Consider the following 27,584-nt stretch of genomic DNA (forward strand, 5'->3'; position numbering starts at 1 on the left):
ACTAGAGAAGCATGCAACGTCAGTACGCTGTGTTTGAAAAAAAAAAAAATTCTTAAAAGGATGCCTAGCGTACGGTGTACAGTTTCAATAGGGGAATGAAGAGCAGTGGTGAGGAAATCTTAGCGAAATAATCGAATTTAGTCGGGTCATAAGCGACAAAAGGGATGATGTTACCCTTAACCCGTAGGGTTTTCGCGTTTCGAAGGTTTCTGTCGTGAAGCGATAGCTATAGACGCGACAACGCGATGTCGTCGTTTAAGGGGAGGTTAAGGAGGAGCTGCGTACGAGAACTAGCCGCCAGAAGCGATGACTGAGAAGAAGGTAAACAAACGAAAGAGAAGTCAGAGTCTCCCAAGATCTTGGCCCCTGAGGAGGCGAGGAAGGAATCTGTGCGAGTTGAAACTATACAAGGGTGGCTCGCTGCCTGAGGGTAAATAAACGATTTAAGACGGTGGCGAATGCACGGTGTGCTCGCGAGATCACGACGAAATCCACAGCGAACGTAAACGGGGAAACAAACGAACCATCAATTAAATTTGCGATTAAGCAGACTTTGCTCGGAGCTCGTAACCGGCGTTATTTGCCATGGAAAAATAGGCCACCGCGGATAGATAGGAACGTGTATACGGCGTTAAACAAAGTCTCATAAATTGCGGAGATAAATTAAAGCAGAAGTGAATTAAAGCCGCGTTGTTGAAAGACAACCGCGACTTCGTCGAAACGAAGCTTTTGATCGCTAAAACCACTCTAGACTGTGGAAAAATGGAAGCACGCGGATATGATTCTTTGCCGTAAAAGATTTCATCGTGCGAGAAAGCAAGGGCGGAAATTTACAATCTCCGTAGAAATTTACGGATACAAACAAGAAAGGTAAGCGCGACGGTATAAATTACGAGAGAGAAATTATGTCGGAAACGCGAACGTTTGTTGGCAACGTCGTCGAGGCATCTGTACTACGAGAATACGCCCAGTTCGAATCGAGCTTCCAGCAGAAGGCGTTCGAAGCACTTCGAGCCGCGTTTCGAAGTACCGTCGACCCCCAAATTATACGGTTGAAGAAATACTCGATCGAGAAGATAAATAATTAAGCAGTATCGAGGAGCGTGTCGCGAATGCCGGAGAGCAAAGCGCCGCCGCAACTGGCTGGCATTTTAAGGCGTCTAGTCACGAACTATCGGCGATCCGCCGGCTGAATCGAAATTGAAGAACGACCGACAATGGCGTTCCCGTGGATTATAACGTGCGCTTCCAGCCCAGCGAGAACTAACGCTTCGTAGCTTGATTTTATGTACGATCCACGGACAGCAACTGACAGTACGAATCAATTTTTTCTCGTTCACAGGAGCAGAAGGTACTGTACGCTCGTTCTTGAATGCTAAATCCGCCTGAGTTACGTGAACAGTACTTGTGTCTTTCCCCTTGCTTCCTTTTTTCTTTATTCCTTTCTCAATTTACGTGCGTGGAAATGGTGTTAAATTCGACAGATGTAGAGCTTGAGTTACGTGGTTTTCGACTATGTTGAAATTCGGACTGTATTTTTAAAAATACTCTACCAAATGATAAGATCACAAAGACGATGTATCGCATAGAATTTGAAAATACAAGTTTTCACCGAGGGGATAATTGAGGCCTAAATCAGATTTGGCTTTTTATCAAAAACTGTTCCAACGTGAAACGACGATAAGCGGTAATATGCTTCTCGTGTTTTACGCCGCAAGTTTATTACTTGCGGACCGTACTTTTTTAAGGGTTTCCATCGCTAAAAAAACTTGTTAGCCGTACGTTGTTTCTCTTATGATGGAAATTCGAGTTGATCTGCGATGACAATAGGATCGGGAACAGAGAAGTCGAGTCGCTTTAAGAACAATGAAACTTTCGAAAGTTTCCGCTCGGTGACGAACTTGGCGGCGAGTACAGAGGCTAATTGAAGAAACCTAGGAACAGACCTAGTAACAGACCCTCTCTTCTCGTCGAGGATAGTCAGTGTTTTGTAGTTGTAATTCAGCCTGAGACAATCGTAATCGAGTTATTCGAAATTCGGCTAACTCTATCCGACGTGTTGCAGGTGCCTTCGTTGAGGAAGTTAACAATAGCAATCGATGACACTATTTACTAAGTAATATCCATAATTTGGTCGACTGTTTTCATCTGGATCATATTCAGTATATATATCACGAGACAGAGGACAGTGTCCCTTAAGTGTGAACTCTAAGCAATTCTTCTTCAATGATTCATCAGTGGAATGGTTTTTCAATGGAAAAAGATCGGAATATAAAATTCGGAGAACAAAATGGTTATAAATAAATAGTAGATGTTTATGCATTTATAAAAAGTATATAACGTAGAAAAATTCACGGAATACATATAATATGTAAACGATATATAAAATGTCCAAAGTGTAGTGCTCATTTTAATATTTACTTTCCCTTTAAGTTATATTCAGGATAATATAAATTTGCATAAAAATCCGCAACTATATACCTTATAAGCCTACTTCCGGTGAAATGCATTCTTCTCGTCTTATCACGCACCATAACGACACTTTAAGAGAACTTTGTTCTCCTACGTATTTTTTCGTCTGACGAAGCCACGCATTTCACGTGTCTTAACATTTACACTGAAATACACGGTTCTTAATAATAAAAATAACAACGTTATCTAAATGATTTAAAACACAAGGCGAATAATCACACTATCGAAGTTTTTCCTTATACACGTGTTTTATCATCTTTACGACAGACTACGCCTTTCTCAATTTAGAAAATGTTATTTAGGAAAGAAAATTTTAAAACGTCGAGCAGTATATCGAAGTCGATAAACGTCCTTTCGAAGCAGCGTATAAAAGAAAATTAGGTTTGTATTCTACGGAGGAGGTAGAAGAAGGAAGGCAAATAGAAAAGGTTGACGAAGAATGAGAAGAACTAGAATTGCAGTACGAAACATAAAGAGAAGTAAAGAGAGAGAAAGAAGCTAACAAAAAACATTGCAAGAGAAGGATTCAGGTGACGTAGAACAGAAAAGAGTGGAAAAGAGAAAAGCGAAGTATCAGCGAGGTTGATAAGGAAGGCAGAACAGAAGAGTGGAAATAACTAGGAAACAGAAAAGGATCTTCTGGCAATTGCACGGTCGTAGAAGCAACAACGAAGAAGTCAGGGTTCGAGTGTTCGACTTCTCGGTAAATCCTTCGTCGAGATGTCGAAAGTTTCTCTTTGTAAAGTGCTCGAAGTCGCGTTGGAGGATCGTTACTTGACACAGTTGCAACCGAACGAACGCTCGACGAAACCGCAAAAGGGATCTGGTTACTGTTACCGGAAGCTACGGCGAATTTAAAATTCCAGTAGATGCAGGAAGGGAGAGTCATTACAATCATCGAAGCATATTTAAAAAATAAAACACAGTATCGTACGGTAAGGAAAGTTCACCATCGCACGAAACTCTCGAGGCTGTTAGCTCTTGGAAACCAGTTACGCGGTTTAAACTTCGAAAACAATTTTAAAATTCCCACCGCGTACTTCCCGAGGTTATTAATCTCTGATGAATTCGTAAAATGGCGCGACAGTAATGAGGTCTTTTAGTTTTCGTCGTTTAACGCGTTGCTGCTGAGAACATGACGCGTACCTTGCATTATTTGTTAATCGCTCTCTGAATGTCTTTGGAAATTTAATCCTCGTAACTGTATTATATGTAGATGTACGCTCCATGATTTAATATTTATCAAATGGAAATGTAAGAGAACAGCAAGGGGAAAAATGATAAAAATTGTTCGAGCGAGAATCACGCGATTTTCACGTTCCATGCATCGAATCGGTAGCATCATCCGTGAAATTGTTACAGCCAATGTTTTTCCAATTCATTAAGCTTCGCTCGTTTACAAATAATACCTATTGGTGCGGAATATTTCACAAGTATGAAATGCATTTTGTAAAAGTCGAGATCTGATCTTTATTTCGCCAATTATCAATATACATTTTCAATATATATATACTCCCAAAACTGTTATCCCTACGATTTACAAATTCCAATTGGTATGGTTCATTTGAGGGATATAATGACTTTAATCTATACCATAGAAGCAATTTTTATATGAAAGCAATATGAATATGTGAAAACTAATTACATGAAAGTAGATATAATTTATAATTATTAAACACAACATATTGTTTAACAGTATATAAATATTTCCCTGTGATAGGCTGACGTATTCATTGTGAAATACAAAAATGAATACAAAAAATGAACAATTAAGGAAGGTTAAGTCGATGTACCCCTTTAATAGACGTATAAAACATCTATAAAATTCGTCACATCCCTTCTTCTCTCTCTCATTTCCTTTTCTCAAATCAGGCACGATGCCTTCTAGGTTAAACATAAAAAGAAAAGACAAGAAGAAAAAGATTCCTAGTAAATTTATGTAATCAAAATGGAGCAACGAATTCCATCGAAATGTAGGAGATAAAAAGTCTACAAGGCGACACAAACAACGTGACTTTTACTTGGAAGAAAGAATCTGCCGCAAAGTGTGTCGAGCAACTTCCGTTTCAAACCTGACGTACTCGAGTCAGCCTACTCGTTTAACGAAACCACGCTAACGTTGCGTAAGCCTTTGGAATTACATGGAATACGAGATAGGTTTTCGAAGATGATTCGAAGGTGTTAACCGATAATGATGCCTGTAGATCGGATCGGCTAGCGTGCTTCTGCCTCTTGTTCACTTCGAATCATGTTGCGAGACGATGCACGTACGAAACGAGAGACTCGTGAACACGAGACGCCAGGTAGTCGAGGTTCAATGTCCGATCGATGGATCAACTTGCAAGCAACTCTCTTCGTGTGCTCGATGCCGCGTGCTTTCGTCGTAGAAATTATATGACGTTATTGCGTTTATCAAGTTCTTTCAAAAATCCTAGCAACTTAAACGAGCCTCAGCTATTTCTTCTTCGCGAGAAAAAGTTTTATCCAAATCTTTCAACGATTCTTCGTTGCTAATCCTCGTAATTTCTATATACATTTCCAAATTCATTTCAAATTTTACCGATATAATCACGATAGTTAGATCTCATTGCAGTGCTAGTACAATTTCAAAATATTAGGTGTAAAAGAAGAAATATATTCACAAATAGTATTTACAAGTTTTCAGATGCTTCGTAATCTTTTCTGTTTCACTTTGTGAGCCTATGCATGGCGCTTGTTTTTCAAGTGCTAAAATAGAAAAGAAAGAAAATAATCCAAAGTACTCGAAATGCAATTAGTCAGATTTGGAAAACCAGAAGTGGGAAGATTTTAAATTCTATCCACAGCGGTATTATTTCATAACATCGTTAGCGGGCAGACCGCAAGAGCGGGGCCGCAAAACCACTGCATTACGCTTGTACACGCGTGTAGTGCAGCTAAGGGCGCCAAAGTGTGCACCCCCGCGATATCGTGTCCCATGAATTTCGCGGAGCTTGCAGCGCCGTGCTCGTCATAGGAATGCCGGAAGTTAATTCGTGGAATGATGGTGTATGCGCCGCCGCTCCTTCTACCCGCGCACGAAATTACTTTTCCCCTATCCGTGTGGGGTCGCCCGGCACACGAAACTGAGAGATACGCGGATCCCCCGCCATTATATGGCGTGTCCTCTCGTCCACGCATAATTCGATTAATTGTTCGAGCATCCAGCCTTCACTACGGACCTAACTGCTCCTCTTCGATGGATTGACACAACAGCGTCTCTTTGTTGCCATAAGATCTCGAATGCATCGTGATTTTCTAATGTTAACTTTTGGAGAAATATAGATAATACTTTAAAGTAGAATTATTTTTTATGAATTAATTGAAACAAAATTACAAATGAAATGCTTAATGCAATCGCTGATCCTTGATGGGGTAATATCGTTATTAATATAATTTATAATGACAATTTTTTTCTTCTGCAATTTAGCAAGTATCATTTGAATTTTACGACTCTCTAATAGAATATTATTCGTGTATATTGCTTGCTGTTAATTGTATTAATAGCAAATGTGTAACATAACTATATGATGCTTCTGACAAGCGTATCGCAGTAGTTCGTAAGCGACACCTAAAATCATGAATAGCGTCGTAGATTGTGAACTACTTGAGACACTCGAAAACGTCGAGTACCGTTCCAAAGTTAAATCTACTTGGATAATACGTCTGTCAGCAGCTTTGCCTTCGAATCAACGACGTTTCAGTCTAACTGCAACTAATTTTCAATCCTGATAATCTCTCAAATTAGACATTTAACGCGATAACATCCAAGACTATTAAACTATTTTTTGCAATAAGATTTATGCGAGCATTTCAACAATAGTTACGTTCGGAAGGAAGCTGTAAAACGAGATCGTGTACGATAAAATCACGACAGACAGAGTGATACAAATGCAATTCTCATGCATTTCCTTGGTAAACTGAGCCCGGAACGAATTTTTATTTCCGTGGAAAACTTGAGAAACGCGGCATTCAAGACGGAAATGCGGGAATAGACACAGAAAAAACTTGGGTCTGGACACGGTCGACCTACGTCGCCATGGGTCTGACAAGGTCATCGTGGTTGCAGCTGAGAACTCGAAACAATAAGCCCGTTATTAGTCCAGTTTCCTCCGAGGATACGTAACTTGGATAATATTCAGAAAAAAAGAAAGATGAGCGTAATAACGTGCTCATCAGTGTTCCTCAACTTTTCTTAAACGTCTCTTCTGAGCTAGCCACGTGCCAGTGCCATCCATAGCACCTGAGAACGTGCCAACGTTTCGTATTTAAGACACGAGATATATTTAAAATATAAACTGGTTACCTGCTGTAGATGAGCACTCGCCATGAACGTAATAACGTAAGGGAGAAGGTTATACGTTATAGTTACTGTGACATTATTTTGCGCGACACCTGCTATGATGTCGGCACTTCGTACTTAAATTATGAAGAAAGTTTAGAATATAAAGATGGTGATATATCTGCTTTATGGGACAATAGAGAAGCTGGCAAAGTATTCCAACTTATGGCTGTGTTGGAGAAACTGAAAATTATCGATATATCGTTCATTCGAAAATGTTTCGGTGTATATCACCGAGTAATTTACAGAAACTTCTGTTTACACAAACTGTTACGAATCGACTGGTTAAACGTGGGGAACTTTAGCCGTGGTACGAGAGACTCGGTCAACACGCATATGTCTAGTGTGACGTTTCGATTGCGACATTTCCTTTCACGAAGCCACGTTTAGATCTCGACAAGATCGCGTGTTTCAACGATCGACAAATGATCTCAGCAATTATTGAATCTCTTCTCGGAATTGTAAAGCAGTAATCTATATCTCGTTATGTGAAACATACTATTCTATAAATCATGTATTCTGGTGAGGAATAAAACGTATAAAAAAATCATATGAATTATAGTACTATTTGTATTAAATCTGAAGCCGAGGATTAAAGGACACTTCGAACTATGATCAATCAAAAATCTTCCAAATCGTCTCATTACTGTTTTAGACGTCGACATACCTCATGAATAATTCTTGCGCGATTTTGTAAATGTGTACGCGACGAATTGCATACGAAGAGACAAGAACAGGAGCAGCAGTGAGAGAGAGTGAGAGAGAGATGGAGTAAGCGGGCCACTTCGCACGTGTGGCCAATCGCGATAACTCGAGTGTGCTCGCGGGGTGTTACAGAGAATTATCGTCGGGAATGAACGAAGCAGGATGTCGGCTATATCTACGCCCCCGAGCGAATTCTCCAGACAAAGCAGGCAAACCGCAATCGGGCCAGATGCGCGTGCACGTATTGTGTACCGAGGACTGTCCTAAAATAATTTATCTGCCCGCTGGGGATACACGAACGCATCGTCGCCCTGGTTGATAATGCGCTGCGTACGCTGCAATCTCGATCCATGCGGTTTATTGGGTTATCGAAGTTATCTGGTGCGTTAACCAGCTTAGATCCAGCGTCAAGCTCCGCCAAGGATTTCCGTGGGCTTCAATTGCGATGACGCACACAAGATGAAGGCAGAGTCACGTCGAGACACGGAAGATCGTTACTTCGCTTGAATACTATGCGGTATTCGATCGTGGAATAGGAAATAAGGGGTGAAAGTTTGTTTAAGAAATTGTTTCGAAACGAAGAGATTGATTAACGTTCGATAGAGTCTGAAGGTTGATTTATCGTCTCTCGTTACAGCAGCCCTTCATAGATAATGGGTGATATTTATTGCAAGAAGCTTTATCTATGGTAATAGGTTCAATATTCTCCTAGTTTCTTCTCGAAAGTCAAAAATGTCGACGCTGGATTATCCGCGATGTTCGATAACGAATTCCAGAAGGAGGCTGACTCTTATCGAGTCTTCACCGAGCGATAAATGGAGCACTGTGAAAGAGAAGAGACACAAAAAAGAGAAAGAAACGGGTTGTAGCCGGTTCAAATGGGAAAACGTGGCCGCGTACGGGGTGAGCGCCGTCCGGACGATAAACGACACCCATAATTTTTCCCCTCCGCGCCCCGTCATCGCACCACACAACGCACCCGCATGATTACGCGTCAGCCGCTCGGTAACACCCAGAGATTCGTCGTGGACCGAAGTGTAATTCGTTGAAAGAGCCTATTGTGAATAAATTGAGCCGGAGCAAGGATTGGGCAGCAGTCAGAGGCGAGGTTCGACGCGGTGTTCTCTCGCCATCGCGTGGTCCGTTTTGTGCGCATGAAATTCCCACCGCGACCTGCCTCTCTCCCTCTGACACCCCGTGAACCGTCAATTTATTAATCCAACGACCGCGTTGGACGACCGACGGCGCGGGTATGAAAGACCTCGCAGAGGTGCGACCAGCTCTCGTGAACGCACGAACTGTCGTTATTGTCGTCGTTTAGTTGAAATCCGTGGTCCGGTCTATAGGTCACGATCGCCCCATTTTCAGAAATCGTCCGAACGATAATTGGATCAGATAATTAGACGACGAACTAACTGGTCGAATGTATTATTCTCTTGTATTATTCTCCTGTATACATTGTACATACACATATACATGTACATATACGCAGCCTCGCGCTTATAACCGGGGAACGTTCGCTTCCGTTGTAACTGGCTGCTTTTATCGTTCGCACGACTGCACGCTCGTTCTATCCGATCGCCAGCTTTATTTGCCTTGCTTGTACGATCATAACTGTGCACAATCGTTATCGTATCGTATCGTTCGAAAGCCAGGAAAGTTGGATGAAATTAATCGGCGGCACGCGTTGACCTCGTTATTAATTGACGAGTACGCCGGTCCTGATCAGGCCATTGATATCGGCCAGCAATTGAATTTGCGACACGCTGCCCGTTTATCAAGGAAAACAGCATAACCCAACACGGCATGGCACACGCCTATGCTCTATAACTGGAATCGTTGCGCTACAGCAATTTGCGGTCAACGTCCTCTCCCCGACGGTCGGCGATAAGGTTAATCACCGATTTTTCGAATCCAACTACGAACCAGTAGGAAGATCAAACTGTTTACGGGGCTGATGGGAGAACAATGACGCCGGTCAGACGCGGAGAAATGTGATGGAATCGACGACAACATGTTATACAGGGCGGTCTCTCTTCGTTCCTCGTACGACCGCCGACTTGCAGAGCTTGGTTAACCCTTCGGCCGGAAGTTGCGCGCGGCGGAAGCCACGCTCGGTTTAGGCGAACGCACCAGCAAACGATTTCGTGGGACCTATCGCGTCGATCTACACGGGTTTGCCCTTCGGCTCCGGTGCCTCTCTGAATGTATAAACACGAGGTTCGTGCCACGAGGTTCCTCGAACCGGCGTGGCGTTTAACTGTTCAGATGGGAATGACGGACGTGCTCGACTCCGCGTGCGTTGTCGAGGAAGTGTTCCAATCGGTTTCTCGCTATCGCACGAGAATCGAGAATTCTGACGAGACGATCGACGCTTAATATTCAACAGGAATACGATTATCGATCGCATTGACGTAACGATTTGATGAATAAGATATGTATACGAATAGTTTGGTACCTACGTGTTGCCTAAGATAGATTTATCTTATCTTTGACTCTTCCACGATAAAGTAATTTCGATTGATCGTGGAAGAATACAATTTGAGTCCACGGGGACTAAATCGCAATTGCAATTGTCAACTTAACGCTATCGTGATGTAACCGTTGCTTGCAACGCCATTGGTATCTCATTCAACTGACTATCATAATCGAAAGCCCACGATTAAAGAAAGCCTGACGGGCATTTAACGCAAATAACCGTACTGGGTCTGTAAATAGAATTAACTACGCTGGAACGATAAGTGACGTCGTGGCTGGATCTGATTCGATTAACAAGTAAATTTTATCGGCGGCCATCGCGGACGAATGATGTCATTGAACTAAAACCAGGTTTACGATACTTGCGACAAAGAAAAAATGAATCGTCGATCGTTCCTCTATTCTTTGATTCGAGACACCCGGTATACATTGCAATGCGTGTCACGCCTACGAGTGTCGCGTCAGGCGTTTGTCGGATCGACAGAAATTACTTTCAATCGTACTATACATAGTCGACTCGGCAGCCACTTCACAGAGAAACTATACTTCGATGATAACAGAAGTACAAAATAGCAACATACCGATATTTCAATCTCGTATCAAGAGTTTTTAACGAAGAACTTCGATACGTAGAACTGTAAGGAGTTTTAGCATCGTTTATGAATTCAACTACATCTAAGAAATCGCTAACGGACCATGAATAAATTTCTGCATTGCAAACGTTATGTAGAACTGGTTATCCTTGCATTGCCGTGCGTTACTCTGATCGAAATACCGATAGGCAATAATGAGGAACCCAGTTCACAGTCAAGAAGCGTAGCGTGCATCGATACTTAACCCGGCTATCAACCATAGAAATCAAGACCATCAATTACGCGACGCGTTATTACCATCTAAGTACGATCTTCTTTCGATACGTACCATTGGCAACTTCAGAATAAGATCATCTGAGAAGTGAAACAGTTATACTACATATACACAGTGGCATTCGAAAGTATTCGAATACTTGTAGATATGTACCTTCTATGAATTATAATTTCTACATACATTCTGTAATTCCTATATAATTCATTTTATAATTTCTATATATGTATTTCTCAATTGGTTTAACAGATATGGTCTTGACAAACATGCCTCGTTACGGTGCTAATGAAGTTTCAAAAAATCTTGTAAAAGCGCATAAAAGTTTTCTATGGTTAAACGTTCAAGTACTTTCGCGAGCCACCGTATAACACCTAATCAGTAAGATTGAATTTTACGTTGTTCAGCATTTCCATTTCCTAGAAGCATCGGTTCGAAACTTTTCGCGAGCCATTTGCTTCTTGCTGATAATTCCATTTTTGAGTTGACGGTTTTGATCGCCGATAGAAAACATCGCGTTTTCATCGTATCAGAACGCGGGCCAACAACAATAGCAATTTGTTATCCGGTTAGCAGCCGGTGCATCCGTTCTAACTCGATTCCAAGTTTCTTGCGGAAGTCCCAGCTTGAAGCTGAAGGTGAGAGAACGAGCCTGGTTGGCTCGCAACGAGTACCGTGCCACTGCTGGTCGGTGGATCGCTTGGACTGCATCCAGCCAAGCGAGGCTGACAACGGGAACGGCAAGTGGGACTCCGGATATGTATAATGCGCCAAAATGTGCTCATAGGAGACGCCTGTACAGACCGTTATGCCTTCGAGTTTCCCATGTGCACGTTACTATGTGATTCCCGCCATATTCACGGACCAATGATTTGTATGCTAATTCCTGCAATGGAGCGCGATCCACACTGTCTTTTTAGAAACTTTCACCATCGACTGTCGTCAATGCTGGATAGTAACGATTTTCAATAATTTACGGTTAAATTAGAAATAGTAATCGTTTGGCAGAAATTGTACTATGAGTACAGTATCGACTTATTTTGGGAGGAAAATGCAGAGATTTGGTAATTCGAAGGATGATTTAAAACTTCGTTTGTAAGACATTTGGAAAACGTTTTTTCGATTTGCATATTTTCTAATAGCATGTGATTTAATTTTAAAGAATAAAATCCAGAAATACCGAGTTTAAGTTTAGAAAACATCCGGTTGGAAAGTTACGTTCGTTACAAGAGTTACTGCACGTGGCGTAGCATACATTTACAAAACAGTAAATCACAGCATCGAGTGTGCAGGTGAGGTTGGGTCTGAGTTTGCGGTTATGTTATATATTGAATTTGGTTTAGGTTAGGCCAAATTTTAGTTAGACTACGGTTAAATTCGAGTTTAAATTAGATTTCGAAAATGTTCTAAGCTCAAGACAAATATCTTCGGAACCTATCTATCGAATGTTGTCAAAAGATAAGAAGTTAACTGATTAAGGTTGAAGTTCAAGTGTACGAGATACACGTGTTTCTAATATTTTGAAAGAAACCTTTGTTCTCAAGAACAAGAAGCTGCTTGAGTTTTGACACTATAGCAAGAGTAAACGTACTATTTAGCTAGACCGTGGAACCGCGAAAAGATTCCATTTTTAGATCGCGCAAGAAAGATCGTATATACGGGAGATGCTAACAATAAGTTATAGCGCGCAGAGCGCGAAGTTGGAAGCCGAGAGTTAGTCATCGGGCGCGCATTTGCGTCGCACGTTTCCAGCATCGTTATCATGGCGGTTGTGAATTTTAGCGACAAAGATATCTACGTGTAACATGAATTTCAGCGACAGAGATATCTACACGCAACGTGAATCGGGACGTATAACATCGTGACGATGGTATCTTCGTTGAGGATATCTGCATCGCGTGCATCGCAGGTTAGTCACGAAGAGGGTACTTGTTTGTTTCATTCACCTGATCGTTGGAGAAGACACACTTGACGTTAACCCAACGGTGTGCCTTGACGGTACAGTTGCACTCGTCCATCGCGCATATTCCGGGCGGTGCACTCTCCACGTTACCAAGCAGAAATACTAGACACCACAAAAACACCGACCATACGATAGCACGATCACACTTTAGCCCATTCAGGGCACTAAACACTCTTCTTCTGCCGCTCATCTTCGTTGATCCAAGACGATCCTCCGAGGGAACAAAAGGCCGCGTTGTTCAACGACCGCGATCGATCGCCTTCGATTCTCTTGTGCGAAGATCTTCCTCACATCGTTTACAGCACACCGTTACTCGTACGCAAGGCACACTTTCATCGATCTGGATCTTCCTCGACCCCTCTTTCTCTTTTTCGAAGTCGGTTACATCTGTCTCGATTGATCGAACACTTGAAAACTTTCCTTGTAAAGAAAACTTCTTATAGACACACCCTGCTTGATGCTTTAATGCTGCGATACGAACAAAGGTCAGGGCAAATACCACGGATCGTTGGATTTTAGACTCTAGAAAGGCATCGATCGCGCCTATCCCTGTATCCTTTCGGAACAGGATTTCTGTCGAGTGATCCGGAACGCGCTCGAGGACAGGGAGATCAGAAGTGGACGGAAAACTGCTCGAGCGGATACCCGCCGCGAGCTAATCCAAACACGCGCGCGGACGGCTTGTTTCCGATGAGGTGGGGCAACTAGAAGCCAGCTGACGCGATCATGACGGAGGTTGCTTTCAAACTGTGGTCGGTGGCATGCACGATCAGTGTCTCCTCCCCACCAAGAACCGTATTCCTTGCCTTGGTTCGCTCTCTTGCGTTACTCTCCCTCTTCGGTCTTTGAAAAGATAAAAGCCAGGCTACGAAGCGTGTTCGAGTGGCCGGAGGGGCGCACTGTTCGACGCCGGTTCGACGAGGTTCCTCCTGTTCGGGACGTGACGAAGAGAGAAGGGCTTGGCTCGCTCGTAGGATCGGGACACCGGTTTTCGTGCAGGTCGCAGGGTCACCGGACTTTCTGCCTTCCAAGGGTTGACCTTGACCAAGTTACGGCCAAACAGCTTTGTCTATCGCGAATCACGGATCCTCGTGACCGTGCTTTACGTAACACGTGTTTGTGTGCGGTTTGCCAAGCAAGTTATGTTCGTGGGAGAGCAATTGTACTTGTTGACGAGCGATTGATATCAGGTTGTATTTTTTTTATTGCTCTTTCCTCATTTGTTCCTTTTCTCCTGTGTTAGAATACGCTTTCTGTGGTATGTGTTATTTTGATCGGTTTGAAGTAGAAAGACAAAATTAGCAATACCAGGAAATATGAACTTCGTGTTATATAAAAATGTAGAATGAGGATTTTAAAAATTATCGTATCAAGCTTTACTTCGTTAACTTTAAAATTTTCAAGTTCCAATAATCTAGTCTAAACTTCGCTCGTAAGGTCAGTTATATCCACTCGGTTTGAAGTAGGACAATTTGGCCGTTGTTTATGATGGTTATCAAGAAATATTAGAGGAAGAAAGACATCGAGAACTTTTAAACAATTTGAGATTTATACATCATTTTGTTCCGAGATTTTCAAGTCTTAACTGAGCCTCTAATCTAAGCTACGCTCATATGGCTCGTGATATTCGTGCAGAAATGGCCAAAGAGGAAAAATAGATGAGCCATGGAAGCACTGAAAGTCGAATTACGCGTTTTCTCTGGCCTGTTCGCAGAAAACTCGAAACCTAACGCAAAATGCGCAGCGTGAAAACGAGACGAGGTTGGAAGCGTCTCTTCATAGCCACGTCTCTTTTCATGGTAGATAGCGTTTCCCTAAAGCGCCATGCCATCGTAGCTCTTCGCTTTATGAGCAAAAGGCCTGGCCATTTAATTTCCCATGAGAAATTGCGCGTGTCCGTGCAACTTCGGGCTCGTTGGCGTCCCGTCGTGTCCGCATCACACATGCGAAACGTCCATTCATTCATAACGCTCTTCTCAAACCAGGAAGCACCTGACGCCAGTCGAAGTGGCCATTTCCCAAATGACCACGTGCTGACCATACGTCACATCGGGACGACCTTAAAGCCGCCCTCCCAATTTCAACCGACGATCCTCTTGGATGCCAGTGGCTCCTCGCTGTTCGATTTCGTTTCACGTTCCTTCCATCGATCTTCTTCCGTCTCACATTACTCGTCGTGGATCGGTAAAACGAGATCTACGTCAAGGATATTCCACGATTCGAGTGTCAGCGAATACATATCGACATTTATGACGGATGAATTTTCTCTAATATTACTTCTGTCGAATTCCATCGTGACAGAGGTGGGATTATTTAATACACGGCATCGTTTTTCTAATTCCAATTGAAGAATTCCTATTGGGAAATGGGGGTTTAATATTTCTAAAGATACGTGAAAGTCTTCTGCCTTTGAGTCTCGATCAGATCACTTTTTCAGTTGTAATCATTTCTTCTAATTCCATAAAAATTGTAGTTTAATGTTGCAGAAACGTAATTTTAAATGAGCGTGGAAATGTGAAATGTGAATTGAGTAGATGTTTATGTTAAGATAGCAAGCAAAGACTGGTTGAAACCATGCATACATAGGCTTCGATATGGTTCTTCAAAAAATGTGGTTGCGTGGCAAGAATATGTGTTGTATGTGTAAGACTTTTAAAAATGCCATCGAGTTATTTACGTCATATATAAAAATATACCTAATAAACGAAAATTGTAAAAATTTGTCATATTTAATCTCATGTTTCTACAATGTTTCTAAAATCATATGAAAAATATTTCTATTTAAATTAATCGCCTTTAAATCGTAATTAGATCGTTCAAACATATAATATCAAATACTTTAGAAACTCTGTTCAAAATTTAGAGATTCACGGGAATGAGTTGGAGATATACAATACTACTCGGTGCGAATGTAATTTCTTTGCCGAGCCATGTTCCGATTAAATCCGCGGTGACTGTCGGCGGATACCGGTTTGGCCGCATGCTTGTTCGAAAGTAACCGAGTACGAGGCTTTCGAAGAAGTAGTTCTCGTAGCTCGTTGAGAACAAAATCGGTAGAAGCAGTGATAGCGTATAGGTAGCGGACACGTCGCAGCGGGCGATCCACAGTGGACAGAATTGCGACGTGATTGCGGCTTATTAGGGATGAGTCCGACGATGTCTCGCTAGGGGAAAACAGCGATTGTCTGGCTGCCAGAGGAGCATCGTCCTCTGCTCGTGTTCTACCCAGACGAGATTCGCGAAACGGAGCACCAATTAGGGGCATCGCAACTTGGAAACTCGTTCTAACGAGACGGCTACCTGTGATGATTGTGACCTCGTTCGAGACTGCTTTTTAACCTACGAAAATGCTCGTGAGACTTCGACTTTCACGATTTCAACTTCGTGACATGTCGATTGCGTAACTGAATAACGTGGAATTTAAGTACATATATGTATAAAAATCGAGAAAATAGAGTTACTTTTAGGTTTTTTTAAATGAAAGATTAAAATTTTTCAGAGAAAAAATTGCACTGATGACAGATATTAAAATTATTCTTCGTGAAAATTTCTTAATTTATTACCTTGCTTCATCTGTGTTAAGCAGGTTTTGTAGAGTTTTGTCTGATAAAGTAAAGTAACTGGAGAATCTTCTTTGCCCGCAGTGGTCACTCGAACGAACGACTCTTTCTACGAGACTTCGTATCTTGCTCGACTGGCACCAGCGGAGGTCGTTTGGCAAGATGGTTACAGCCAGACAGTTTCGTAGATCCCTCGAAATGCGAGGCACTTTACTCCAAGGACGAAATGAAGTGCGGATGCCCTGCCATAGTTACCATATTCACCAGAGACCAGTACGGAGATGTTGTTCATGTATCCAATTTGAAGGTATTACGATAACTATTCTCTGTTCTACCATAAATTACTTCTCTAATTTTAGAGGCATTCGATAACTGCGTGGATATTATTTAGTACTGTATAATTGCGTGGTATTATTTAGTACTAACCGAAATTGCTTCCATTCGTAATTTTCTAGGTCGAAGTAAAGGCAGTACCTATAGACAAGAAGGATTTAGGAGATTCCGAGCAAGTTTCCCAATATGACCCAATGACCTTCGGTGGTCACCCACAGCCACCATTGGATGTACCGTACGAAGTCACGATAAATAACAAGACTTGCTTCTACGCGATTACAGTCATGAAAGCCTATCAAAACTATTCCTTCGAGGAGTTAAGGTTTATGTCACCGACTATAAAAAGAACAAGCGAAAGCATGCTAGTTAGACCTAATAGCGATGGGAGTTACAGCGCAACGTGGACACCGTCGTCAGTAGGATGGTATTCTCTTATGATCACAGTTGATGGATACAACATGGAAGATGTAAATATTATCCCTTTAAATTTTGTCGTATTGAATTCCATAAAATTGTTCGTGAATCATTTTGTAATATTTTTTTTTTTTTTTTTTTTTGCAGAAATACAAAGTAGAAGTAAAGGAATCTCCTCGGGGTATGCAACCACCGACTCAAAACATCGTGAAGAAGCCGCAGCATCAGCCGAGTAGATTAAGAAAATTCGTGGCAAAGAATAGCGCTGGCTTAAGGATCAGAGCGCATCCGTCTCTTCAAAGCGAGCAAATTGGCATCGTTTTGGTTAATGATACCATAGCCTTCATAGACGAAGTATGCAATTCTGCTTCCTTCGCGGAGTTTCAATTTCCTCGAAGGTTATACTTAGACCTTTATTAAAACGTTCTATCTCTCTGTGGCTTGTTATACTATTTCCGTAGATTCATAACGACGATGGTGTTTGGCTACGACTAAACGCGGAGACGATAAAGGAATATTGTAACAACAGTCATCTGGAAGCTTGGTGTCTGCAATACAATCAGCACTTGGGAAAAACGTTGCTTCTTCCCGTCGAAGAGCCTAAATCAATTTTGGATCAAGTAATCAAGGAAACTATTTTACGGAAAAGACCCGAAATAGTTGACGAGTATGGGAATCAACGAGTATCTATTTGTTTATCATTGTTCAACTTGATTTCGTAACGTAATTGTTCGTTTTAGCAAAAGGAAGACGGTAGCGTTCGTCGGTGGTAGGAATATGGTCGTCGTAAAGTGCGGTGCTTCCGGCCATAACATCAGAAGTAGGCCAGGATTAAATGCTATGCCGGTAGGAAAGCTAGCTCTTGGTAACACGGTGACCGTTCAAGAATACGTACGTCTTAATATTATTTTGTTATGCTAATATAATAAAAATTTCTTAAATATTTGACTAAACGATGTTTCCTGCAGTTTGTCAATAGCGAAGGTACTTGGGTACGCATGGACGACGAATCGATGCGGAAGTACTGCTTTCGGAAAGGTCGAGTAGCCGAGAGTGAAGCCTGGTCTCTCGCTGTCAGCAAACATGGTATAACTTACATGAAGATCGAGCAAGACTTCGTAACCGACCCAGTGGAAAAGAAACCCGTGGTAGCAGATCCGTCCGAGTTGCCCAATCAGAAAGGCTTCGAGTTCTGCGTGCCTTCTGTGAGTCATGAGGGCTTCAATTTCACCGCTCAAAATCTAACACCAGGTACAGCAGAATCTGGAGAGGGTAGTAATACAAATCCATTCGTTTTTGGTCCATACAATCAACACGATTCACCAGGTATTGCGTAAAGGCAATGCGCTTCATCGTACGTAATGTATTATATTATCTATTTTTCATTGTACACCTTAGGAGGTGATAGATTTACCCCGGAGAAAACGGATGTTTCGCCAAAGTTTTCCAAGCCACATTCTAAGGAAAGGGTGGTGAAGGAGAGGGAGAGAGAAGGGGGCGGTGGGAAATTGAGCGTCCTACAAAAGTGGTTGAGAGGCGATGACAAATATCATGGGGAGAAAAGAAGCTCACCTGGCAGGTGAGTTAAACCAAACGAAAGACCAGGCACGTGCAGTTAGATTAGTTTCGTTATATAGTTTTGGCATTTGTAGAGACTTCTCTGAATTCGTCGGAGTATCCGTGAAGGAACTGGTGAAAGCTATTGGAGAAAGTAGAGCCAACGGTAATGGACCTACGCCACCGGAGACACCGAGGAGATTATCAAGAAGTTCGTCGCCAAAGAATCCCCAAGGTGGGTCACCAAGATTTCACAGCCCGTCCTCTAGCCCGGTTCCAATACCTGGTACGTATACACTATTTACAAGACAAAACGAATCTCTGCTATACGACAAATATATTATCAGTTTACATCTACTATTCTTTTCTTTTTTTTAACTGATAATATCATTGTTAATCTCATACATTCATGCGTGTGTCTTACTTCACACTTTTGGCATCGTAACTGGTCTGAGGAGGGAAACATTTCAGAAGCTGAGAGACCCGAAACTGCTACTTGTAAGATTATGTATATCGTCTCACAGATATTTTTTATTTTATTCCGTGAAATGGATGATGATTAGATGAAACCATTAAGTTTGAATAAGTCACACCTTTCTCCGATTAATACTATTCTAGTCAATGAACAAACGACTTTAGGATATAAATATATACAGATCTTTATCTCGGATTAGTTATAACAAAATAGTAATGTTGCTCTTAGCTGGGTCCAGTCGGCAGCCAGTTGGTTCTGGTAATTGCCTCTTCCCTCCTGCTACTCATGCACCAGGTACTCGCTCCTTTCCTACTCGACATAACCCTCAATCTGTACAGTTAACAATAGCGTATAGTGTTTAATGTTGTTCGGTACATGTATTACTTCGAACACCAATTACATATTTTTATTGAAAGAAACACATAATAGCACCGTAGACTTCTCTTTTTATTGATGTACGAACATTATATGATTTAAATGCACGCAAATTACAGTATGTTGATTAATATATAAGATAAAACTGACCAATTGTTGCACGTACAAGTACACTTTTACCCCTTTTCAAGATAGAGAATCGAATAATGCACATTAATAAAATACACAGAGACCCTAGTTTAGCAATAAATCATAACACGCTACATATGAATTCTACAACTAATAAAAAACTTGTCAGGTGGGAGAAGTTTGATAGGAGGGGGAGATAGTATTAGCAGCAGCCCTGTGCTGTGTGGCTCCCCCCGAAGTGTCGGTCCCTCCCCGTTAGGTAAGGATAACAACACGCGTTAATACTCTATAACTTTACACTAACATAAGTTTAGTCGCATTGAAACGATTACTTTTCGAATCATGATCGCATATAATACATTATTCAGATAAATTCATTGCTCTTTCATTCATTTCACGACAAAGTCGCACGAAGTTACATTGCACGAAGTTTTATGCGAATGTTATATCAAATCTGTTACATATTTTTGTTATGTCTATAGTTTCTGAAAAGCAAGGTGAGATAACGATATCCTTGCTAGAGGAAAAACTTATTAGTTTTACATTTTTGAAAAAGCTAAAATTCTCGTCTACGAAGACTTCGTCTTTTTTTTTAAAGTTTCTGGTGGGCTGATAGACAGTATAACGTCACAGCGACGGGGATCAACACAAAGCGACACAAGTGCCTTGGTCAGTAGTTTAACAAGGGATCCTTCGCAATCTCCAAGTGCTGTTAGCACAACTGCCAATACTCGCGACCTCTCCCCAAGCCCGAGTTGTAGTTCTTTACACATGAGATCCGAGGGTAGTATAGCCAGTCCACCTGATACTCCAAAACAAGAAGGCGGAGTAAGTAAACAAACATATGTTTACTATCCATATAAAGACCACGGTACGATAAAGATTATGGATGTTTGTTTTTGTTCAAGGACTCTCAAGTAAGTCCAAAGAAAGTTTCCCAAGCGCAAACGCAAACGAGTCCTGAGAGCGCGACTACAGCTATGAAAGGTCACTTTAGTATAGGTTCTACTGGACCAAAAGAAGGAGTGAAATTAGTCAGAAGAGATCACACTAAAGTAGTGAAAAGCAGAACGAAACGTACCATGTCTCCAACTAATATTCAACAAAGTATAAACACGAGTAGACCATTGAATTTAAGTAAAGATAAGGTGAAAGATGCCATCAGTCCATCCGTGGCCGAATGTTTGAGAGCGGTATTTGCAGCGTTCCTCTGGCACGAAGGAATCGTGCACGATGCAATGGCTTGCGCCAGTTTTCTTAAGTTTCATCCTAGTTTACCGAAGCAGGGCGCACTTGTTGTGACCAGGCAAACAGTGATACAATCGACGGATAAACAGAAGCAGGAACAGAAAGCCAGACAAAGACATTCCGTCGAAGTGATCAACGCTGGAAACTACTTGTATATACAACCGAGCACTGTAGAAGCTTTAACACGGTCTGCCGCGAATGCTAATGCAAATAGAAATAGAAAGAAGCAGAAGACAGTCATTAAAGAAGAAGTACAAGAAAGTGGAAAGTTGGATTCTTTGCCAGAATTGCAAACGGTCACGGTATTACCACCGGCACTGAAGAGCCTTGTGTTCTTGTGGGAGGAACTTAGTACCAATTGCCTTCAGACAATAGAACAACGCTCGGTATTGCCAAGTCCGATATCACAGATGCAAACAATGAAACTGGGGAAACGACCAGAAAAGCGACCACGGGAAGATAAAGTCAAGGAACGTGAAAAGAAAAGCAGTAGAAAGAAGAAAGAATGGAAACCAGTTGGCAGAGGAAATGGACCTGAAATATTAGGAGGAATAGAACGAGAAACAATGTGCGAATTATGTGGTCTGATGTTTCCTCATCCTGTGACGTATCACATGAAGATGATGCATCCCGGTTGCGGATGGCACGCAGGAGGAAAAGGCTACAACAGCGGAGGGAACTACTGCATCGGTTGGGCGGGGAATTGTGGTGAAGGTGGAATTGGTGGAAGTTCGTGGTATCTCATCTGTGATACGTGTCGCGATAAATATCTACGAGCCCGAAAACTTAAGCTCGCAAAAAAGTTTTTGACTGGAATGACGAAGAAAAAAAATGGTTCTATCAAGATCATATCGCCAATTAGTAGCCCTAGTGCAACTGAGACACATATAATCATGAAGAACAATGCTATGTTTCTCTTAGACTTGGCTAGCGCGTCCGGATTAAATATTCCAAAACAGGAGAGACGGCCTTCCCAGACATTGTCGTCTGTGGCAGAAAATTACAGCCCTCCGGAAGCAGCTGGACCATTCCCACCGACTGGACCGTTTCAGTGTTTGCAAGCTTTAGGGCTTCATCATTCGCAGAGTCACGATGAGAAATATTACGAGGAGACTTTAAGACGCCAAAATGGACACCAAACAGCGTATGATGGGAGCAATGTCATGGCTAATACTACGGACGGAAGGGTAAGAAATTTTCTATTTTTTTATCCAACTTTGTTTGAGGACTTGTTAACTCTTGACTGTATTTATATACTATTGTATAGCCTTTGTCGGAATGCCCTTTGAGTGACAGCGACAGTGAAGGTGGTAAAGGTCGTGGAGTATTCCACCGGTCTGTGTCGATGTCCACCGGTGCCCCTTGGAGCAGAAATTCGAACGATGGTAGAGTCGTCGTGATGCGAAAACGAAACAATAGTAGTAGTGAAATGAATACTGGTATATGAACAGTCGAATGCTAATCACGGTTAGAGTTTAATTTTAAATTAGCAATAGTAAAAATATTTCCTTTTTTTGTTGTAGACGCCGGGTCATCTCTTCTATGCTATCCTTCTGCCGCGCTACAAAAGTTAGTACCATCGATGAATCAATCGGCAATTGTCTCGTCGAGTGAAGAAGAAGTCACGAGTAATGATAAAATAGAAATCCTCATGAGACCGGTGATGCTGTTTGTCCTACAACAACACAATTTACAACATCTACAATTTGCAATGAAGCAAGCGCTAAGACATGCTGCTTGCAGAGTTTATGCGATGCAAGCATTAAACTGGCTACTAAGGAGTGTAACACAGCCTATTTGCCTCCATGATTTATTATGGTGGTTTGTTGCGTCTCTGAGACCCACAGTACCGTCTGACATTCCAGATGCGAACGATGAAGATAACAAAACCGATAAAAAGGATGACCATGTAAGCGTATCAACGCAATAATTAAATTCTATATTATAACATTTTCGTAGTTTCTATTCCGTATACTAGAACTTTCGAGAAACTACCAAACTCATTGTGAACTTAATTCACTAACTTCTTTCACAAGCATAAATAAACTTCTGGCCATTTTTTAGGAAATGGTCGGAGTATGTGAACACCCTCTAAGCGATCTTGTCATAGCAGGTGAATCTGTTAATCCATTACCAACCGTATTTCATACTTTGTTGCAAACTATAGCTGACTTGATGCTTTTACCACCACCTGGTATGTCTTCTATATTATCTATAGAATTGCTGTTCTCTATAAAAGATAGAAAATTTTAATGGATTCATTTTTAGGTTCTCCTTTACAACAAGCTGCTATTCGATGTTGGGGCATTAAATTCTCACCCGCGGATCACATGTTTCTTCATAGAAGTCACGTTTTTAATAACATTAGTAAAATACTTTCGAGATCCGAGGAAGAAGAAGATATTACAGTGAGCATGCATGAAAGCCATCAATCGATTCATTCTCAACAAGTTAATAGCTGCGTGGAAGTTTTGAAAGATTTAACGTGTGGTGTGGAAATAAAAGCCTCGAGTAGACAAGCTATGATCGGTAGCTTGACTGATAATTCGACAGAAACTTTCTGGGAATCTGGTGATGAAGATCGAAACAAAACTAAGACGATTACCATCATTTGTGGTGCTCATTCACTCCCTCGAATGGTGTACATACATATCGATAATTGTCGTGACTTAACGGTAAGTTAATAATGAACTCTAACTTTCTCACTATGTCTTCATATTCATTATACTTATGTTACAGCACAAAGTTTCTAGTGTTACATTTCAGTCAGGTAATAATATAGATGAAATGATCAAATTGAGAACTGAAGAAATTGAAAGCCGATCTGCCGGTTGGATTAATTGTCCAGTTATTGGTAACATCATATTATGTATTTTTAATTACCATATGAATCTTTTACTGTGAATATTATTGTCGTATTTCTTGCAGATCCACGTCACGTTATCATTGGTCTTAAACTGAAGGGTCCTGATAATTCCTTGCGAGTACGGCAAATACGAATCCTAGGCGAAATTGAAGGGGAATCTTTGAAAATTGGAAAACAGTTGAATACACAAACGATTCAACAAAGGAATTGTGAAGCAGAAACGTTAAAAGTGTTCCGCTTAATTACTTCTCAAGTACGTTAATTATACACTATTCTTGGTATAACATGTATTTTTAATATGTTTCATTTGTCAGGTATTCGGCAAGCTTATACAAGGTGAACAACCACAACAGCAAATAGATAATACGGAATGTACTAGCGATGACTTGCAAGATAGCAACGATCTTCGCGAGCACATGGTTGGAATTTTGTTCAGCAGAAATAATTTGACGCACTTACAAAAACAAGTCTGTACACATATTGTTCAAGCTATTCAAAAAGAGACTCTTCGTCTGAGAGAAGAATGGGAGGCGCTATTATGTTCTGCAACCCCTGCTAATAGTTTGTTGAGTGATAACAGTGATTTGCCTAAGGCAGCGGATACATATTGCTTTGAAATGTTATCTATGGTACTAGCTTTAAGTGGTAGTTCTGTAGGACAGTATTATCTGTCACATCAGTATGGATTGTTGAAAGATTTGTTGAGTTTGTTACATACTGGGTCAGCAAGAGTACAACGCCAAGTATGTACTTTACTCTTTCTAGGTTCCTATCTATATTTATATTTAAGTTCTGATTTTTAATATTATATTTTTAATCATTTAGGTAACATCTTTGTTGAAGAGAATTTTACCAAAAATTAAGCCAGAAACATTAGCTAATGTTATCAGTGTCACACGATTGCCACCCACAGATTTTAGTATTGTATCCGCGGCGAATAATGATTTACCGCAAACTACTGAATTTGATGAACATTCCCCAGGAATTCTCGATGTTTTTTTAAGTTGCATTGCTAAAGCACTGACTGTTCAAGTTAAAGTAAAAGGGAAAGAAAATGGAAAAGCTTTGCAAACTGCTTCATTAGCTACTAGTATTCATCCCAAAAGTCATGTTGGAGCAAGATGGTGGTTAAGAGGGTGTATGACTCGAAAATTAGCAGAAGTGATTATTCAACTTTTGAAAGATATGGCGTCGGTATGTATTAATTGATTAAAAATTGTGAGATATTTATACTTTATTAATTACATTATATATATTTTTGCAGGGAAAATTATCAGAAGCTTGGGCATCTGTAACTAAAGCAGCGATAGCAGAAAATATTCTAAATCTCACCAGATTGGATGAAAAAAGTCGTGACCCGGCAGAATGTCTCAAAACTCCAACTTTGTGGCTCGCCCTTTCTTCTTTGTGTGTGTTGGATTCTGATCATGTTGAAAGATTATCTTCTGGTCAATGGAGCGGTACCGAAGGACAACCACCACCGCCTAGAGTGAGAATATTAAACTAATTTTTAAGAGGTTCATTATACATATGCATATATCTTGATATATCCAATTAAAAAAATTTTTTATATGTTTTTTATTTAGCCAAAATGTAATAATCACGACGATGGTGAAACAACAGCAATTATCCAATGCAACGTTTGCGGAAACTTATGTGCAGAGTGTGATAAAATTTTGCATTTACATAGGAGAACACGAATGCATATAAGACAAGTTTGCAAAGAAGAAGAAGAAGCGATACGGGTAGACCTTCACGAGGGCTGTGGTCGAACAAAATTATTTTGGATTTTAGCTCTAGCCGACAGTAGAACGTTAAAAGCATTGATAGAGTTTCGTGATGGTGCACCAAGGAAACCTGTTGGAGCTACATCTGGAATGTGCAGATTTTGTGGTACTACTGGTAATACAGGGTTGCTAGCGGTAGGGAATATTTGTGCAGATCATGACTGTCAAGAGCACGGTAAAAATGCGTGCAGCAAAGTACACGTGTGTGGACATATTTGTGGAGGTGTTCGAAACGAGAATATTTGTCTACCTTGTCTACACAGATGCCTACCAGGCAGTGATCTGAAACAAGATGCTGACGACATGTGTATGATTTGCTTTACCGAAGCTTTATCTGCAGCGCCTGCGATTCAGTTACAATGTGGGCACGTATTCCATTTGCATTGCTGTAGGCATGTTTTAATGAAGAGGTGGGTGGGGCCTAGGATAACTTTCGGATTCTCTCTTTGTCCAATTTGTAAAGTTCCGATGGAACATCCTACTTTGGCGGATCAGTTGGCCAGTATAAAAGAACTTTATGAAGATGTCAGAAGAAAGGCCTTAATGCGATTAGAATACGAAGGGTTGCATAAGTATGTACAAGTTTATACTGAATATTAGATAATATTAGAAGAATATTATACTTGAATATTAAAACGTATATAGGATTACATGTCTACACGATTATTAATTGTTACAGGACCGAAGCAGCATTTGGATCAGGTGGAAAATATCACCAAGATTCTGCTGCATACGCAATGGAACGCTATGCATATTATGTCTGTTATAAATGTCAGAAGGCCTATTACGGTGGTGAAGCACGATGCGATGCACAAGTAGGCGGAGAAACGTTCGATCCCACAGAATTAGTGTGTGGAGGTTGTAGCGACGTGGCAAGGGCTCAGATGTGTCCGAAGCACGGAGCAGACTTCCTAGAGTATAAGTGTCGTTATTGTTGCTCGGTGGCAGTCTTCTTTTGCTTTGGAACTACACACTTCTGTAACCCCTGTCACGACGACTTCCAACGAGTCACCACCATTCCAAAGAACAATTTGCCTTCGTGCCCTGCAGGTAGATTTCCGCTTCTAATTTTACCCCTTAATTTTATCTGTGATATGTTTTTGAAATTACACTATACAAATTATTAATAGAAAAGGATATAAAATATAGATTTATTATACATAATGTTATTATATAATTTATGTCATATATAGATATTTTCCAATTTTTATTATTAGGACCTAAAGCAAAACAACTCGAGGGGGACGAATGTCCATTACACGTAAAACATCCACCGACTGGAGAAGAATTTGCTCTCGGCTGTGGCATTTGCCGCAACGCGCATACTTTCTAAAAATCTTCAAAATCTATGATCTGCAAAATCTATCTATTAACATATTTGATACGGGACATAGCTCTTATACGAGCTACATTCGGCACGATAAGAGTGATTCTTAAAACTTTTTTGAGTCTTATCGATGCAGTATATATTAATATGACTAAACGGATATATAGTTCGATATAACCATCCTCATAATTATGAATATGTGTATCGAAGTGCTATGTGTATATTGATTTTTAAGAATTCTTATAATGACCGCAAAAGTGGAATTGATGCAATATAATGATGCAAGAGGAATCAAACAGACAAAACTGAATTTAGCTACAATTGTAAGTGAGGATTTGGTGATGCGTGAAACTATATTTGTTAAGTATTACGTAAGTCGTTTTTATTGGTAAATATTGAGATAGAAATTACTGAAACGCATAGACGCGGAAGAAAATTTGTGCGTATATTAAACTTCCATGCAAAGCTAATAAAAAAAAAAAAGGAAAACTTGCACACGTGCATAAGTCATACAAAGTGTAGTGATTTTTTGGTAAAGTATTCTAGCTATAAGTGTTTAAAATAATATATATATATATAAATACCTAATATAATTCTCTACGCCACCTAAGAAATATTTAATTATTATCTGCAATGATCCTAATGAATTATGTATGTAGGTAAATTATGTATGT

At 40.8% G+C, this 27,584-nt stretch overlaps 2 protein-coding genes across 9 annotated transcripts in view; one reads left to right on the forward strand and one right to left on the reverse strand.

Moving 5' to 3' along the window:
* LOC117233226 overlaps positions 1-25,262 on the reverse strand; it is a 36,628-nt gene extending 11,366 nt beyond the window's left edge. The window contains exon 1 of one of the 2 annotated variants that reach the window (XM_033493346.1): positions 12,823-13,618. In XM_033493346.1, coding sequence (XP_033349237.1) covers positions 12,823-13,029 — 207 coding nt within the window. In that variant the 5' untranslated portion in view covers positions 13,030-13,618. Of the gene's footprint in view, positions 1-12,822; positions 13,619-25,128 lie in introns of those variants that run through there. The other variant, XM_033493347.1, reaches the window with a different exon arrangement.
* The window catches only part of LOC117233223 (E3 ubiquitin-protein ligase MYCBP2-like), a 257,237-nt gene extending 229,844 nt beyond the window's left edge, over positions 1-27,393 (forward strand). Inside the window, exons 21-44 of one of the 7 annotated variants that reach the window (XM_033493332.1) lie at positions 16,484-16,706; positions 16,855-17,199; positions 17,294-17,500; positions 17,608-17,813; positions 17,887-18,037; positions 18,115-18,472; positions 18,545-18,725; positions 18,784-18,989; positions 19,407-19,472; positions 19,852-19,941; positions 20,281-20,510; positions 20,591-22,117; positions 22,198-22,369; positions 22,454-22,839; positions 22,995-23,124; positions 23,199-23,605; positions 23,670-23,784; positions 23,859-24,049; positions 24,111-24,539; positions 24,622-24,990; positions 25,061-25,285; positions 25,383-26,155; positions 26,263-26,633; positions 26,801-27,393. In XM_033493332.1, coding sequence (XP_033349223.1) covers positions 16,484-16,706; positions 16,855-17,199; positions 17,294-17,500; positions 17,608-17,813; positions 17,887-18,037; positions 18,115-18,472; positions 18,545-18,725; positions 18,784-18,989; positions 19,407-19,472; positions 19,852-19,941; positions 20,281-20,510; positions 20,591-22,117; positions 22,198-22,369; positions 22,454-22,839; positions 22,995-23,124; positions 23,199-23,605; positions 23,670-23,784; positions 23,859-24,049; positions 24,111-24,539; positions 24,622-24,990; positions 25,061-25,285; positions 25,383-26,155; positions 26,263-26,633; positions 26,801-26,916 — 7,474 coding nt within the window. In that variant the 3' untranslated portion in view covers positions 26,917-27,393. The remainder of the gene's footprint in view (positions 1-16,483; positions 16,707-16,854; positions 17,200-17,293; positions 17,501-17,607; positions 17,814-17,886; positions 18,038-18,114; positions 18,473-18,544; positions 18,726-18,783; positions 18,990-19,406; positions 19,473-19,851; positions 19,942-20,280; positions 20,511-20,590; positions 22,118-22,197; positions 22,370-22,453; positions 22,840-22,994; positions 23,125-23,198; positions 23,606-23,669; positions 23,785-23,858; positions 24,050-24,110; positions 24,540-24,621; positions 24,991-25,060; positions 25,286-25,382; positions 26,156-26,262; positions 26,634-26,800) is intronic. The other 6 variants (XM_033493334.1, XM_033493333.1, XM_033493336.1 and 3 more) reach the window with 6 other exon arrangements.
* Positions 27,394-27,584: the final 191 nt, after the last annotated feature.

The sequence above is a fragment of the Bombus vosnesenskii genome, unplaced genomic scaffold (genome assembly GCF_011952255.1).
Source record: "Bombus vosnesenskii isolate JDL3184/JDL3185 unplaced genomic scaffold, Bvos_JDL3184-5_v1.1 scf7180000013295, whole genome shotgun sequence".
NCBI classification, from domain to species: Eukaryota; Metazoa; Arthropoda; class Insecta; order Hymenoptera; family Apidae; genus Bombus; species Bombus vosnesenskii.